Source organism: Planococcus citri, chromosome 5 (assembly GCF_950023065.1).
Source record: "Planococcus citri chromosome 5, ihPlaCitr1.1, whole genome shotgun sequence".
NCBI classification, from domain to species: domain Eukaryota; kingdom Metazoa; phylum Arthropoda; class Insecta; order Hemiptera; family Pseudococcidae; genus Planococcus; species Planococcus citri.
In genome coordinates, this window is record NC_088681.1 from 71,468,609 (window position 1) to 71,484,236 (window position 15,628).

Below are 15,628 nucleotides of genomic sequence, written 5' to 3' on the forward strand. Positions count from 1 at the left end.
GCGTTCGGGTAGGTATAAGTGAGAATTAATATCTTCTCCGGATGCAGCATAAAAAAAATGATGGAAAAAAACAACGACCGCGTATTCAACATACAAGTAGGCGAAAAAAATTTAAAGAAAATAAACGGAAAAACATAATAATCATCGTTGAATTATTGCCACAACTTAGCATACCGATACTTCCGCACCATCTTCCTTTAAAAGAACGAGATGAAAAAAAAAATATAAGAGAAACAACTTTCCAAATTCTTCAAATGGAAACAAACAATGGTTAAAATCTATCGAAAAGTAATTTACGATTCTAAAAATACAAACGAACGCGAATACATTATGAAAGCACCGTATAGATAGGAACAAATAAAAACTTGGATGCTAAAATACCCACCTAAATAGATACTTCTTCATAAAAACTGTTCAATTTGCCACGAGTTAGAGGGGAAGAGGGGGAGAGGGAGGGAAATGCGTATTCCATATAATGAATATTATCGAGGCAATGAAAAAATAATGACGAGACAAACGTCTCAACGCTCAAATGTCTTACTAAAGTTCTAACTTTCTTTCACTGATTCTGCAAATTGGACTTTTAGGTCTACAAATAAAACATAAAAATAATGAAAGTACATTTACGTACCATACGATCCTTTCATTTATACTGCTGAACGACTAGGACCATATTTGAATTATTTACGATGTATTTATCGATGATCGAAAACTTGAGACGAAATTTATCTATAGGTACATTAGCTTCACGTTTCACTTCAAAAAAAAACAAAACAAAACAAAAAACCGGGTGTTCAACATAAGTTATTGTAAAAACAAAAATTTTACATCTATATTATCCCCACAAAACAATACGAACATAGTTATTCGCACACTCGGAAATTGATCTTAAAAATTGAACACTCGCGAAAAGTTGACCATTAGATACTTAAACATTAATTCACTCTCTAAAACACCCCTAATTCAGTACCATATTTTTAAAATCTTTCAAGCACTCGTATTCAAAAAAGCGCACGTGACTTCGGAGCTTTCGAAAGCTTTAAACGCAGTCCTTAGCATAAGGTACATAAAACGATACTAACGAGTAGGTGTAACGTGGTACTGTTATCAAACAGCACTTTTTAACAGGTTAAGCACGCTGGAAGGAGTCGATCCCTTGATAACGGAGCCTGCGTAGAATAATACGGGTGAAATTTACTATGTACTACGATATACGTTGAGAATTTCCTCATTAAAATTCTGACCGTATAGCGGAAGCGACTAGCGACAATGCAGGTGCGTGTTTCATTCATTCATATCTTCCTCTTTCGATTTGTCTTCGGCGATTCACCACAGCGGCGTTTGAAAAGCTGGCGAACGGCAATCGCATAGGTGATCGGTGGTTGGTCAGTGGTCAGTATCATGTGGCGCGAAGGAAAATATGGACAGTTTTCTCATTTCTGAAAGCGACGAGAAAAAATAACAGGATCCAAATTTTGTTTTCTTGGTCGAAAATTTTGTTCTTGGTGCGATCTTACCTAATGAGAAGCACAATATTTGTCGTCATTATCGAGGTTACAGTTAAATACTCATTAGTCATTATCATTAAGCGAGAATTATTATTGCATGTAACGCATCCGACGACCGTTTTCCATTATTGAAAATTCAATGAAATTGAAATCACCTGCGAAAAAATAAAGAAAAAAATGACATCAATCCTATGTATACTTACGAGAAAGTCATCATTTCAGATCAATTCAACCCAGTTTTAGTTTTGGGTCCTTCGATTTTGCTTTAAATTTTTTGTAGGTTCCTCCACATTAGAAAAATCCCCCAATAGGCTGTCCAAATTTTCTGAAAATTGAAAAAATCATGCGTCAATGCGTCATACTCGTATTATGGTTTATCACGTTTTTGGGAGCGTTGAGTACAAATAACGTTTCATTTTTGATTTGGCCCCTCAAACGTCATTATTGGCCTGGAAAATTTCCTGAAACCGAGCAAAAAGTGTTTATATCTTTTCCATCTTTGAAATTTAGGACACCTTTTTGGAAGTTTTGAATCAAGCGTGTCCCTCAATTTTGAAGATAGGCACTTTGCCATCATAACAGTTTTTGTTCGTTCTCTATTATGGGTTATAAAGACATCATTTGAATGCATCTATCTGAAAAATTTTTCAATTTTTGACAAATATGATAATTTAAAATTCGTAAAATTTTCGAATTATGGAGGACATAACTCCTTTAATTCGCAACATAGGCAGCTTACGATAATATGTACTTATTATTTGTTAGTCTACCGATATAAAAAATAGCCTATGACTTGGGCCCCTTCTGTTCTCAGGGTAGGCCATTTAGTCTACACTTAGGTAGTTTGAGTTGCTTGCTGTTGCTATATTATCACGATCAAGTACCTACATAAAATATTAATTGACACGTCTCCTGGAACATTCTCCCTATTTCAACGTGTGAAAAAATGTCCCAAAACCGCATTTTTTCGTCTTAAATAGAAGTAAAATGAAGCTTATGCGAGATCAACACTTGAAAACCTTTCTTCGACATTTAAACCAATTATTCAAAATAGGTAGCCATTTTTAGAAGCCATACAGAAGCGGTTATTAAAAAATCGACTCGTCGCAAGGATAGAATTTGAGAGTTACGAGATAGGTAGGTACTAGGTACTTCACAGTTAGTAGCAGTCTTAACGGAGTATGAATGATCAAAATGAGACAGTTATTTCGTTTTTTGCTGCGTTAACGATACCAATAATTTGGCAGTATTTCAAAAATAATTTTAAAATGAAAGACCCGAGTGAAATTAACAGTGCACCATGCTACGAGTACATCAGTAGTAACTCGAACAGCAGCGGCTACCACTCATTTAGTGCATCGCGATGAAAGTTTTTGTTTTTATTGTGATAAGCGTGTTGGGAATTTTACTCTGTGATGGCAACAGGCTAACGAAGCATTTTCCAGACTCTCCGCAAGATATCAATGTAGGTTAGTATTGCAGTGTTGTATTAACCATATCAACTCACGAATGAAGAGTTTGCACTTACGATTTTTTAAATTAGTAGGAAAGTTGTAGGTAGGTACCTGCTCTATTTATGATCCGCCATTCAAAAATCAATTGGAAACGGTTTCGAGCTGTTTTGAGCAGTTCTACAGCCTCTCGCAGATTTTTCAAGCTCAAAATTCACATTGAAATTCACACTATACCCTAATCAGAACCTGATGAGTCGAATAGCGATGGTTTAGAACCATTTCGGTTTTCCTTGGAAAAAAAAAGGCCAAAGAACCTGACAAAATTAATTTTAGCACATTTATACTAGCGACTGCAGGTGCTTGTTAGTAACCAAGTTGACCTTTCACAAACCATTTTTCCAAAGTCGGCGTCAGTAAAATTACTTTTTCGAGGTCTCGCAATCAATTAATGTAAATTTTATGAAAATTTGCAGTCGGCATTTTCGGATTTGACGAAACTGACGAACTTGAAGCATTCGAAGCAGCCATCAATGACATAAACAAGGACGCTTCTCTTTTGAGGAAGACTAAACTGAAAAATATTACAAAAATTGTCGACTCGCAAAATGCGTTTGTAATCAAGAATACCAGTAAGTATTTGTATGTTATTGTTTTTACACATTCTATTCTACTTTGCCGACACTGTGCGAGTTACTTACTCGTAGTTTTTCATCGTTTCTTTGTTCAGTATGTGCTACAATGGGAGATGGTATTTCTGCAGTAATAGGACCTAATTCCGCCGAAGGTATAGCGATCACTCAATCTATCGCCGATTTTTACAAAATTCCGCACTTGTTTTCAACTCACGAGCCTAACATGCACAAGGACAGCTATTCGGTGAATATGTTCCCTTTAATGCGAGATTTCACCAAGGTAAAACCACAGCAGAGCCTCGCCATTGATCAAAACTATGCAGTAGATAGTACAGTAGATAGAGATACCTACCTATACCTATAGGTACTCTGGAGCACTGTGAATTTAGCTGAGTTGAAAATTGTCGCAGGGTATTCAAGAAATAATTCACGACATGGATTGGGCAGCGTTCACGTTGCTTTACGAAGACGATCAAGATTTGGCCATATTTCAAGACTTGCTGATTGAGCACGAAAAATTGGGTAGAGAGGAAAATTACCGTTCGATAACGTTGAAGCAACTTCCTAAAACTCAAGATTATGGGTTAGTATAACGAATCACATCTCAAGTATACCATATACGAGTGAGTATACGTATAATCGTAGGTAGGTACCTAAAAATATTTCTCACCTTTTCACAAGTAGGTACATTTGCTTTTTCACCAAAGAATATTTGTTTGATTTTCTTTTCGACAGGCCCATACTTAAAGAAATCCAAATACGTACTGAAACAAGATTTGTGATACGCTGCGCAAAGGAGAACGTCATACCATTTTTGAGAAAAGCTCAAGGACTCAAATTGATGGGTGATTATTTTGGCTACGTAATCATTTCGTTGGTAAATCCACGCTGTGTTACCTTTTGTAACCTGAAACAAAAGAATTGAGCATTAAAAAGCGTTCTTTTAGGACGTTCGTTTAGAAGACCTTCGAGAATTTCAGGCTACAGGGACTAATATAACAACTATTAGCATTATTAATCCGATCACTTACACTGACGACGAATTCAGCTCCGATTACGATTTATTTTCTCGGTTTGTTCACGATAATGTGCGCGTTCTCAAGGTAACGAATCTGAAGAGAAATTTACTTTTTTCACAATGCACAGAGGCTTTCGATTGACTGAGTACTGTAAGTGTAGTTTGAAATCAAGTCGTAGTTTGCTCACGTTCACCTATGGTTTTTCAGTCACAAGCATTTCTCATGTATGACGCTGTTTACCTATTTGCAAAAGCACTGGATATGTTCTTGGAGGACGAGGTTTCAGATGGTGACCTGTTGAAGCAAATACCACTGAGTTGTAAATCAAAAGAGCCAATTTTTGAGGAGGGAGCCTCGTTAATGAATTTTATCAAGACTGTGAGTACCTGCTTGCAATTACTCGTACTTACCTACGGAGATGGCGATGCGTTGATTTTCGTTTATCAATGGTCGTTGTCATCATCGCGTGGGCTAATTTTCTATCTAAAATCATTCATGCCGGTGAAATTTTCGTTTTACAGACTGAAATCAAAATGGTTACGGATCATATTAAACTCAACGAAAATGGCGAGAGAATTTTTCATAATATCCATATATTCGGTGGCGGCTACAACATGCCAAAAAGGTGGTGCAAACTTGGTGCAACATACACCTACACCACGCTCAAAGGATTTACCATAAAATTTTAAAAATTTCTCAGATTTTTTCTGAATGTATTATGTATTATTTGCCATTTGGAGGACTCGTCCTAAAATACCGTGGTGCGGTCGCACTACCTTTTGAAATTTGTAGCCGCCACCGCATATAGGTATTATAAATGCTAGCTCGAACACCCTTCAGGTTGGGAAACTGGAATCCTGAAAACAGAATCACTTATTCCAGAAATTTAACGGAAATTGAACAAGAGAATCAAGAACTTGCTGCCAACAAAACGTTCACAGTTTCTTCGATGATGGTGAGTACCTAGTTGAAAACTTGTACCTACATACAATACATGTCATGTCTGGTGATGTCGAATGCGCAAGTATTCGAGAAGAAAAAAAATGACAATGTAACACTCATTTTGTAGGGTGAACCATACTTGATGCCCTGCACCAATGCCTCAGAACAGACAGGTGAACTGATCATGGAAGACGGAAGGTGTTATACGGGATTTGCCAAGGAGCTCATGGACTATATAGCTAAGGAGAGAAAATTCAAATATAGAATCGTGTTGGCAAATTCTCGTGGTAACTACGACGCTAACACTGGCAAATGGGACGGAATAATAAAAGAAGTTCAAGACAGAGTGAGTAAATAATACGTATGTAAGTACAATAGTCGTATAATGATACGCCAAATTCCATCCTACCTAGGTAGTTATTTTGTCACCGAGCACCGAACAACACAGTACACACTAGCTTGAAAATTTCTATGGCTTGACCCTCGATATGCTGTGTGTACTCATTCTAAATTTCAAATTTCATTTACTTTTTTATCGTGTTATATTTAAATGTATTACAGCGTGCAGATTTAGGAATCTGTGATTTAACAATAACTCACGAGAGAAGAAGAGCGGTCGATTTCACCAAACCATTTATGAACCTGGGTAAATACTTTGACTATATATACATGGACTGCTATCTTCTATTGTTCTTGAACGGGAATCGTGAAGCCAAAGCAATGGAGGTACTTAATCGGGACATGGGCTCTGAGCATGCGCGAGATTTCGTTGCAACGAGCAGTGCGGTTGTTGGAACGTAGGAGGGTGTCCGTCGCTGGTGATTGGAAGGTGTGAGCGCGGTTCGGATTCCTGCGCGCGCATGAAAATTCCCGATGCTCCCGATTAAGTACCTCCATTACTTCGGCTTCATCGGCGACAATGAAGATAGCAGTCCATGTATATATAGTCAAAGGGTAAATAATGTACCTAACATAAGTACCTATCCAATATTATTCGTATGTAATTTAATTATTTGTAATATGATACATACCTTACCTACTCAATAGTCTTATTTTTGCAATTCTTTCGGCGGTAAAAATACATCTAGCCTATCTAACGTTTTTCTTTTGCATAGGTATTAGCATTTTATACAAAATAGGCAAAGAAGAAGAAACGGAAATGTTTTCATTTTTAAAACCGCTCCGATTCGAAGTTTGGTTGTGCGTTGCAACTTCCTTACTCGCTCTGTCCGTCACATTATTCTTTGTATCGAGGTGCGATTTATCGACTTTGTTAGGTACCTACAGGAAAAAAAATTGAAAAATTTTGTACTAATCGTTTAATACTGCGCTTACATTCGCAGGCTTTCTCCATACGACTGGGAGAGCCCTCATCCGTGCGATTCCAACGTAGAAGAATTAGAAAATGCTTTATCACTGGTCAACTCCTTATGGTTCTCTTTAGGATCAGTTTTACAACAAGGCTGCGATATTTTACCCAAGTAAACAACACATTGTACATATACCTACTCGCATTAATTCCTCTCAACCGATAAGACGTGATATGTGGTAGTGGTAAGTATACGGACTTGAAGTAGGTACCTACGCTCGTTGTTTTACTCTGTTTCAAGGGCCACCTCTTCACGAATCGTCGCATCCATGTGGTGGTTTTTCACACTTATCATGGTTTCCACGTATACCGCCAATTTGGCCGCTTTTCTCACAACTAATAAAATGGATACTGAAATCAAAGATGTCGATCAATTAGCTTCGCAGTCAGTAATCAAATACGGATGTTATAAAGATGGCTCAACAAGAACGTTCTTCGAAGTAGGTATCTACATATCTATACCTACTGTGAAAATACTCTGTACCTACATATCGATTATTTGAGTTATTTTCATTGGCAACAATTTATATCTTAGCCTACTATGTATTTCTTCTTCAGAAATCGAGTGACGCTTTGTATCAAAAAATGTGGGCTAACATGGAATCGACGAAACCATCGGTGTTTACTAAAAATAACGATGAAGGAGTGCAGCGTGTTTTACGGGAAAAACGATTCGCATTTTTCATGGAATCGTCGACCATCGAATACAACGTAGAAAGAAACTGTAGGCTTACTCAAGTTGGCGGATTATTAGATAACAAAGCCTACGGCATTGCAATGCCTTTAAGTAAGAACACTCGCAGCATCGATATAAAGTTAATTAGATAAAATTTCAAACTTGTCAAATTTCCAATCGTTTCACTTGCTTACTTGTAAAATCGTATACGATCTTCATAATGTACGAGTACATGTAGTATACCCAACTATATGCATTTTGTTTGATTTGACGAAGATTCTCCGTTCAGAACGTCGATAACAACAGCGTTATTGAAACTGCAAGAAGAAGGTAAAGTTCGAGACTTGAAGGAGAAATACTGGTTAATAACGGATGAATCGAAAAAATGTCAAGTAAGTACAGGTCGCTAATCGCTTCGCTTTAATTAGGCATCTAATTTCGCATTTTTCATAAATTAGCTCGAAAATTACTTTCATTCATTATATTATGTACCTACTTATTACAAATAAATTTACCTCGATAGCGAAAGAAAAAAAATGATTTGGAGGACAACGCTCTGGCTGTAGCTCAAGTCGGAGGAGTTTTCGTTGTACTTTTGATTGGAATGGCATTTTCGTTAATTTTATCCATATTAGAATTCTTATGGAACATACGTAAAGTAGCTGTAATAGAAAAGGTACTAACGCCATCGCGTTATGATCTCAGTCATCGAAGTTACATGTCTGCGACCTCAACCTAAATGAATTAGTATAGCCCACTTACAATACCTATTATACTCCACAGATTCCTCTCAAGACTGCTTTTTGGAAAGAACTTCACTTCGTACTGAACTGCCATATAACCACGAAACCAGTACGGAAACCATCTGAAAAAACATCCGAAAATAACGATCCACTCGATAGGTATAAAGCGTTCATGGCATTTGGTAGTTCGCAAAATCAGCTCTGATGATGGTGATGGCACCTGCAAAAATTCCGTTACGAGCATCAAATATTATGGTATACTAGCTGTGTATTCTTCAACAGTTTACAAATACATATCGTAAAAATACTCGTAATTTCCACAATGAAAGTTGTATACCTGATACAAATTTTTTCAATTGAGAGAGAAACTGGCAATCAAAACACATTCAACATCAACAGGTCCCACTGTAAGGAACAGTTTTCTTCAACGATCGTCAATATTTTCCGAATAATCTCACCACAAATCGGAATTAAGATGAGCTTTGACGTTGTTCACTGCAACAAAAAAAAACATCGTTGAAAACAAAAACAAAACAAATTGAATTCCTGGCGAAAACAAAGTTTTTCTCAGTCAGATTTGGAAGCTAAAACGCATTATAACTTATATAAGGTTACAAACTTATAATAAGATGGTAAGTTAAGTTAGTACATCGCTACATCCTAATTGGTACTTCTTGTAGGTATTACTTTTTTCGCCGTAGAATTACAGTTTACGCAACTCGATTTTTTACTCGAACTCAGGGTTGCCTATCTTCGCTGCCTTGTTTCGAACAAGCGTGCGTAAAAGACGAGAAAACCACTCGTTCTCACTTTCTTCATATTCCAAACGCATCAGTTTTATTCGAGTTGACTTTAGTAAAAAAGAAGAGCGATATTTTCTCATTTGTCTGATGTCTTTATCAACGCAAGACTAAAAATGAGAACAATTTCTGCATAAGCACACCATCGTAATTGAAATTCGGGGAATCTATTAGACAGGTGCTCAGGTAGCTGATCCCTCAATAGTCAATTCTTTGACATTTCCAGCATTTGCTGGAAAATACTTCTAAAACCTATATATGGTACTTTAACTATATTCAAGTAGGTACTTCAATGTAAATACACGAAACTAACCGGAAATGATATAACGACAAAACGAATACCCTGCGACGTGCATAGTGAATTTGTATTTAAAAATAACTCACCATCTCGAGTGTTGGAAGAAATTACAAAAGTTAAACTTCCCAATAGTAAGATATTTCAACGTTCGAAGAAATATAGAAAATAGTAATTATCGTATTTACTAATTTCTACGAGCTTCGAGCTTACTGAATATTACTATCATCATCTAAAAATTCTTCATCGTGCTAAAAAATCTATTAACGAGCTGGGAACCGTATTCTTCAACTCGCGATTAATTTTTTTGATGGACACTTTTTTGCATTTCGAGATAAAAATACATACAAGAATTCGTAAGTCTTAATTCTCAGATGTATAATTTTTTTTCTTCGACGTTCATTTTTCAACTTTTATTCAATTTTCTGATCAAGAAAAAGAGGAGCACAAAGTAGGGGCTAGGTATGAAAAAAGATCGGCAGAGAAGTTCATAAAATTTCATTTCCCCAACACTGCAGCAGATTTCGCTATAATTATAACAAATAATACACATTTTTTTGGTAGTAATCACGAAAGTCGAGTCAATCACCTACTTTGTTTCCTAATCGCAACAAAGAACCGATGTTCGAACAGAAACGAACAAAATTTTTGAACTAAATACCCATGTAACTTATACGAGTACAATTACGAACTAGCAATCAATTAAATACGTACCATGCCTATGTAAGTAGCGTTTGAAACATAACCTATGCCACGCGAAATAGTGAATTATCCGCTAACAATAACAATTTTTAACATCGAGTAAAGCTATTTATAATAAACGATTAAAATGAATTACCGGAGTATCGTCCCTTGATTTGTTTTCATACACGTACCTACATATAGGCAGGCATATTGGAAACGCTGGTATTGACTTACAACTGCAAGATTCGCACTCTCATCAGCTTTCAAATGTACCTGAAACTGATTACATTGATAATAATCAAATCGTTACTGGCAACAGCTTCCGAAGAATTTAAAATAGGTACTCGTTATAGAACAGTCAGATTACTCTAATTACGAAAATTATCGATGCTGCTGATAGTACGTACACTGTGTATCGTTACTAGTTCAAAACACATTTTTGTTCTTCTCGCAGGAGGTATATTTCATCGTAAAGAAAGAGACGATCAGCCGAGTGCTGAAGAGCTTATGTTCACCATCGCTGTTCAAACTGCCAACGAGGAAGATGAAGATGTGAAATTGATACCAGTGATCGAAACTTCGGATCAGTCCAATTCTATCGCAGTTAAAGAATCCGGTACCTATATTCGTACAAACCTACACGATAGTGCAGAAATTACTCGATGATCGTAACTAAGATCTATATAATAAATATGATTCCAGTTTGTAAATTGTTGGAGCATAGGGTTATGGCGATATTTGGTCCCCAATTGAGCGAATCGTCGCCCATAGTTAAAGCCATTAGCGACGCCACAGAAATACCTAACATACAAACACGATATGATTCAAATCAACGTCGAGGTTCGTGCGGTGTAAACTTATATCCACATCCGAAAGCTTTGGCTAAGGTAAACATAGAACTCGAAAGAAGAAAAATTATTCGACAGTAATCGATAATTTAACATTACCAAAGTGTTAGCAAACTTTCAACATGATCGACTAGATTTAATAAATGTCTATACTTACTTACTTAGCCTACACTCCTGTTTGATCGCAAAAATAGTACATAACTATTTTCTAGGCATACGCGGAAGTCATAAAAAAGTGGAACTGGAAAAGTTTCCTGATCGTATACGAAGACAACGAAAGTTTAATTCGAATTAATACTCTACTGAAATGGGAAGGTAACGGAGATACCAACGTAAAAATAATGCAGTTGCCAGATGATGATAATTACATGTTTGTATAATTACATTACCTAATTACCTGTTCCGATTCGTTTCAAATCGTCGATTCATCGCGTACTTAATTCGGTTCGTCGACTGTTTGATTTTTGCAGACCATTGTTTCAAAAAATACGCCACGGCGAGGAGAAGAATATTTTGTTAGACTGTTCCATAGATAAACTAGATAGGGTTTTACAACATGCCCAACAAAGTGGTGTAATGATAGAAAATTACAATTACATAATCACTTGTCTGGTTAGTAGCTACCGCTGCATTTGCTATTCGTATTTGTAAAAGCGAATCATTTTTTCGAGTTTGTTGTTAATAGTCCCATTCTTGATCTTTCCAATAACGACGTAGATTTCTTACAGGATTTGCATACTGTAGATCTGGAACCATACAAATTCAGCGGCGTTAATATAACAGGATTCAGGCTAGTAAACCCCACGAAGCCTTCGGTGAACAGCACGCTTGAAAAAATTGCTCGTCTACTTCCAGAGGAACAAAATAACACCGAAATTTTGGTAATTGAACGAAGAATCTCGTGTTAGTAATGAGAAAAGTTACCTGTAGAACTAATCTTACGTGTTTTTGTTCGTACCAAAAAAAAAGGTCGAAGCGGCACTACTTTACGATGCTATCAACTTATACAAGGCAACTTTGAAAAAATTTATAGCGATCCCGCCTGCGATCGAAAATACAGACATGAACATTTCTTCACAATCATTAGCTGATGAACAAGTGCCTAAATGTCACGATACAGAATCGTGGAGATTTGGTACCTCTCTAATCAACATTATGAAAGTGGTGAGCGGAATAAGAAAACGATATTTAACGATGAATGCGAACGCGATTTCAATTAGAACTTTTAATGGCCTATGTTTTTACAGTCGGAAATGGACGGTTTATCGGGTGCAATAAAATTTGATCACGAAGGCTTCAGAACCATCCTAGAATTACAAATAATAGAATTGAGAGAAGAAGGAATCATCGATCGAGGAACATGGGATACGTTTGTCGGTGTCAAAAATAAAGATGTCCCTAGCCCGTATCCTGAACCTAAAGGCAATGATCTGGCAAATACTACTTTAATTATTGTCATTTCTTTGGTACGAACTTCGCAACTAATCTGTTTATAAAACCACCGAGTGGAAAGTTAAGCATTACATTTACTTACATGTTTTTTTACAATGAAGACGAAGCCTTACGGTATGCGTAAGAACTCCGCCAATAAGTTGGAGGGTAACGATAGATACGAAGGATATGCGGTGGATTTAATTAAAGAACTTAGTCATCTGAGCGGTTTCAAATATGAATTTATAGTTCAAGAAGATGGTGCGAATGGCCAACTCGTCAACTGTCCTAACGGTAGTAAAGAATGCTGGGATGGCATGGTGGGAAAAGTATATCATGGGGTGAGTAAGCGACGAAATTGAAAAATAAAATTGAATTAATAATCTAACGGCCGATGAATATTTTTAGGAAGCTGATTTAGCAGTAGCGGATATAACGATGTCGAGAGAAAGACAGTCTTACATTGATTTTTCAACACCTTACATGGATTTAGGTATACCTATAATGCCTATTTCTAGCATGATCATATAATACAATAAAAATACTGAACTGTATACTAAATCGATGGTTTTTCTTATACTTTTCCGTGCCATAGGAATAGCAATACTTTTTATGAAACCAGAAACAGAAACACCGAGTTTGTTTTCTTTTCTATTCCCATTCAGCACGACAGTGTGGTTGTTGGTGGTGACAGCTTACGTAGGAGTTTCGGTGCAATTTTTCATAATGGCAAGGTTGTGACGATACTGAACGCTGAACTTCGATTCGACTAACCATCCCTGGACAACTTTTAATATTCATTTGATGGTTTGCATTTTAAGGTTAACTCCTTACGAATGGATTAATCCATATCCGTGCATAAGAGAACCAGAAGAATTGGAAAATCAATTTACCCTGAGTAATTCTTTTTGGTTCACTATCGGCGCTCTCATGCAACAGGGTTCTGATATAGCTCCTATGTGAGTTGGCGTACCTATGTCTAAAATATATACAAATTAATTACTCGTAACACGAATGCTGATTATCCCGTTTTAAATAACTATCGTTCAGTTCACCATCTACTCGAGTGGCAGCCGGAGTTTGGTGGTTTTTCACGCTGATTATGGTATCTTCTTATACGGCGAATCTGGCAGCTTTCCTTACCGTCGAAAATGAAGTGCCCGCCTTCAAAGATGCGAGAGAGTTGTCCAAGCAAACTCGTATACAGTACGGCGCTAAAAGAAACGGAACCACAGCCACTTTTTTCAGGGTATAAACATTTCGTTAATATTCTACTTTTGACTCGTGTACAACTTTTTCTACAAATCCCTGCTCATTTTAGGATTCGAAATTACAAGAGTACAATAACATTTACCATTTTATGATGGAAAATTCCGACTGCATGATGAAAGATAACGAAGAGGGTGTTAAAAAGGTTGTCGATGGCAAAGGCAGTTACGCTTTTTTCACGGAATCGTCGGCGATCGATTACGAAAAGGAGCAGCACTGTGAATTAGCTCAAATTGGCGATTTACTGGATAACAAAAATTACGGCATCGCTATGAGAAAAAGTACGCTATACCTGATAAACACATTGCACAATAAAACAGAGTATCAATCGTGATGAATTTTTTCTTCTTCAGATTCGTGGTACGCTAATGACATTAATACGGGCGTATTGATACTGCAAGAAAAAGGAACACTGAGCACGTTGAAGCGAAAGTGGTGGAAAGAAAAATATTCGAAAAATTGTCAAGTGGGTTTCCTGTTTTTAAATGTGCTATAACATTCGGTCACCTTCTTCTAATAATCATTACAATACAGGTTGAAGAGAAACACGATGCGCAAAAATTGTTTCTGAACAACGTAGGTGGAGTGTTTTTGGTATTAATCGCCGGCGTTGTAATCGCATTTATAGTGTTAATCTTCGAAGTGTATTTCAACTTGAAAAATACAGCATCGGAGCGTGAAGTGAGCGAAATAACATTGAATTTGGCGATCGAATCACTCGAGTAACTCAATCTTGAATTTCTCGTTTTCAGGTTCCTTTGAAACGCGAATTTCTGAAAGAAATGAAATTTATAATGAAATGCAAAACTGTGAAAAGAAGAAGGATACAACGATCGGGCGAAATGAGTTTGATTAGTAGAAGCGATGCGGCCAATTCGACGTCTATAAATGCCCAGAACTACGGGTTCAAATCTCAATTTTAATTCGAAGAAATGATAACATGTGAACTGTTTACTACACCGTTAATAAATACTTCGTTGTTTGTATACCTTTCTCAATCTCACAACTCGTCGATTTGAATAGAAATGTTCAAAATAAGAATGAATCAACTTACAAATACCGCATAACTCTCGTACACAGCTGACCTTTCGGCAGAATAACGAACAGCCGAGTTACAAAATATAACATTTTATTGGTGGTAAGATACATCTTAGAATCTTAATTTCGAGAAGAACCACTTATTTTTACCGGACTTGTATCTTTCTTCGAATTTGACACGAACTTGGAAACGGTATTTCTTCCTTTTCATCGGATCTTTTAAATCTTTCACGGTCAGTTTATCATTGGTCACGTCCGGAACGGAGTATCGGGTGGGCATCAGATGATTATAGTTCAAAACTTTCAGGAACGGCTTGATCTTCGATCTCTTCTTCAATTGCGATTTACCCATTCTTTTCGTAACTTTACGAGGGTAACGATCGATTCCTGCGACCAAAGCGTGGCCGTACTGCTTGTCGGATGTTCCGTCGTCGTAAGTTCTCATGATGATTCCCTTACGGCCAGCGTATCGGCCACTCAACACCAACACGACTTTACCACTTTTCATTATTTTCCCCATTTTTAATTATTAATTAACTTAACATTAAAAGAAATGGGGAATAAAAAACGTAGTTCACCGATTCTTAAAAACGTGTACGTAAAACTCAACATTCGACACAGAAAGAATGAATACGGCGAAATTTTTCAACTACGAGAAACGAGAACAAAATTGGCATTCGGTTCGAGTACTTTTCGCTTGCACAAAAAAGTGTTTTCTGCTATTTTTCATCTGTGACTTTGATACGTAAGTAGGTATATCGAATAGGTATTCGAAATTTACAAAGTAAAATACGTAAAATACCGATCGTAAATACCGAAAAATACCAGTTTTCTATTTTTCACTTCGAATGACTCCTTGACAGGTGTGGCAAAGTATGGCGCACCAAAATTACCGCATCAAATTTTTTCGGATATAAACA

The 15,628-nt window shown here is 36.8% G+C and overlaps 4 protein-coding genes and 1 long non-coding RNA gene across 6 annotated transcripts in view; 2 read left to right on the top strand and 3 right to left on the bottom strand.

Moving 5' to 3' along the window:
• The window catches only part of LOC135849400 (monocarboxylate transporter 10), a 229,820-nt gene extending 228,651 nt beyond the window's left edge, over positions 1-1,169 (bottom strand). Inside the window, exons 1-2 of the mRNA XM_065369815.1 lie at positions 1,083-1,169; positions 632-756 (exon numbers count right to left, since the gene is read on the bottom strand). Coding sequence (XP_065225887.1) covers positions 632-647 — 16 coding nt within the window. The 5' untranslated portion in view covers positions 648-756; positions 1,083-1,169. The remainder of the gene's footprint in view (positions 1-631; positions 757-1,082) is intronic.
• A 1,518-nt stretch (positions 1,170-2,687) lies between these two features.
• On the top strand, positions 2,688-8,671 carry LOC135849395 (glutamate receptor ionotropic, kainate 2-like). Of its 2 annotated transcripts, XM_065369798.1 has the most exons (18): positions 2,690-2,977; positions 3,436-3,591; positions 3,690-3,874; positions 4,005-4,177; positions 4,330-4,471; positions 4,542-4,697; positions 4,821-4,991; positions 5,135-5,238; positions 5,454-5,568; positions 5,683-5,901; positions 6,117-6,201; positions 6,671-6,809; positions 6,899-7,036; positions 7,166-7,364; positions 7,483-7,711; positions 7,877-7,992; positions 8,124-8,276; positions 8,384-8,671. In XM_065369798.1, exons 1-18 carry the CDS (start codon positions 2,872-2,874, stop codon positions 8,546-8,548), a joined length of 2,751 nt encoding a protein of 916 aa, XP_065225870.1. In that variant the 5' UTR covers positions 2,690-2,871; the 3' UTR covers positions 8,549-8,671. The 2 variants fall into 2 exon arrangements, with proteins under 2 accessions (XP_065225871.1, XP_065225870.1); XM_065369799.1 differs by lacking the exon at positions 8,124-8,276 and having other exon boundaries at positions 2,688-2,977.
• LOC135849412 (uncharacterized) lies at positions 5,009-7,250 on the bottom strand. Its single transcript, XR_010559530.1, has 3 exons — positions 7,141-7,250; positions 6,587-6,836; positions 5,009-5,135 (listed from the first exon to the last, which is right to left on the bottom strand). It is a non-coding gene; the product is annotated as an uncharacterized LOC135849412 (long non-coding RNA).
• A 1,291-nt stretch (positions 8,672-9,962) lies between the features above and the next one.
• LOC135849396 (glutamate receptor ionotropic, kainate 2-like) lies at positions 9,963-14,656 on the top strand. Its single transcript, XM_065369800.1, has 18 exons — positions 9,963-10,161; positions 10,324-10,462; positions 10,577-10,738; positions 10,825-11,009; positions 11,183-11,340; positions 11,441-11,582; positions 11,699-11,851; positions 11,940-12,134; positions 12,218-12,436; positions 12,524-12,742; positions 12,810-12,894; positions 12,997-13,135; positions 13,223-13,360; positions 13,452-13,650; positions 13,723-13,951; positions 14,024-14,136; positions 14,205-14,351; positions 14,423-14,656. The coding sequence occupies exons 2-18, from the start codon at positions 10,390-10,392 to the stop codon at positions 14,591-14,593; spliced, it is 2,727 nt and encodes a 908-aa protein (XP_065225872.1). The 5' UTR covers positions 9,963-10,161; positions 10,324-10,389; the 3' UTR covers positions 14,594-14,656.
• Positions 14,657-14,782: 126 nt separating this feature from the next.
• On the bottom strand, positions 14,783-15,347 carry RpL27 (ribosomal protein L27). Its single transcript, XM_065369837.1, has one exon. The coding sequence runs from the start codon at positions 15,226-15,228 to the stop codon at positions 14,821-14,823; it is 408 nt and encodes a 135-aa protein (XP_065225909.1). The 5' UTR covers positions 15,229-15,347; the 3' UTR covers positions 14,783-14,820.
• Positions 15,348-15,628: the final 281 nt, after the last annotated feature.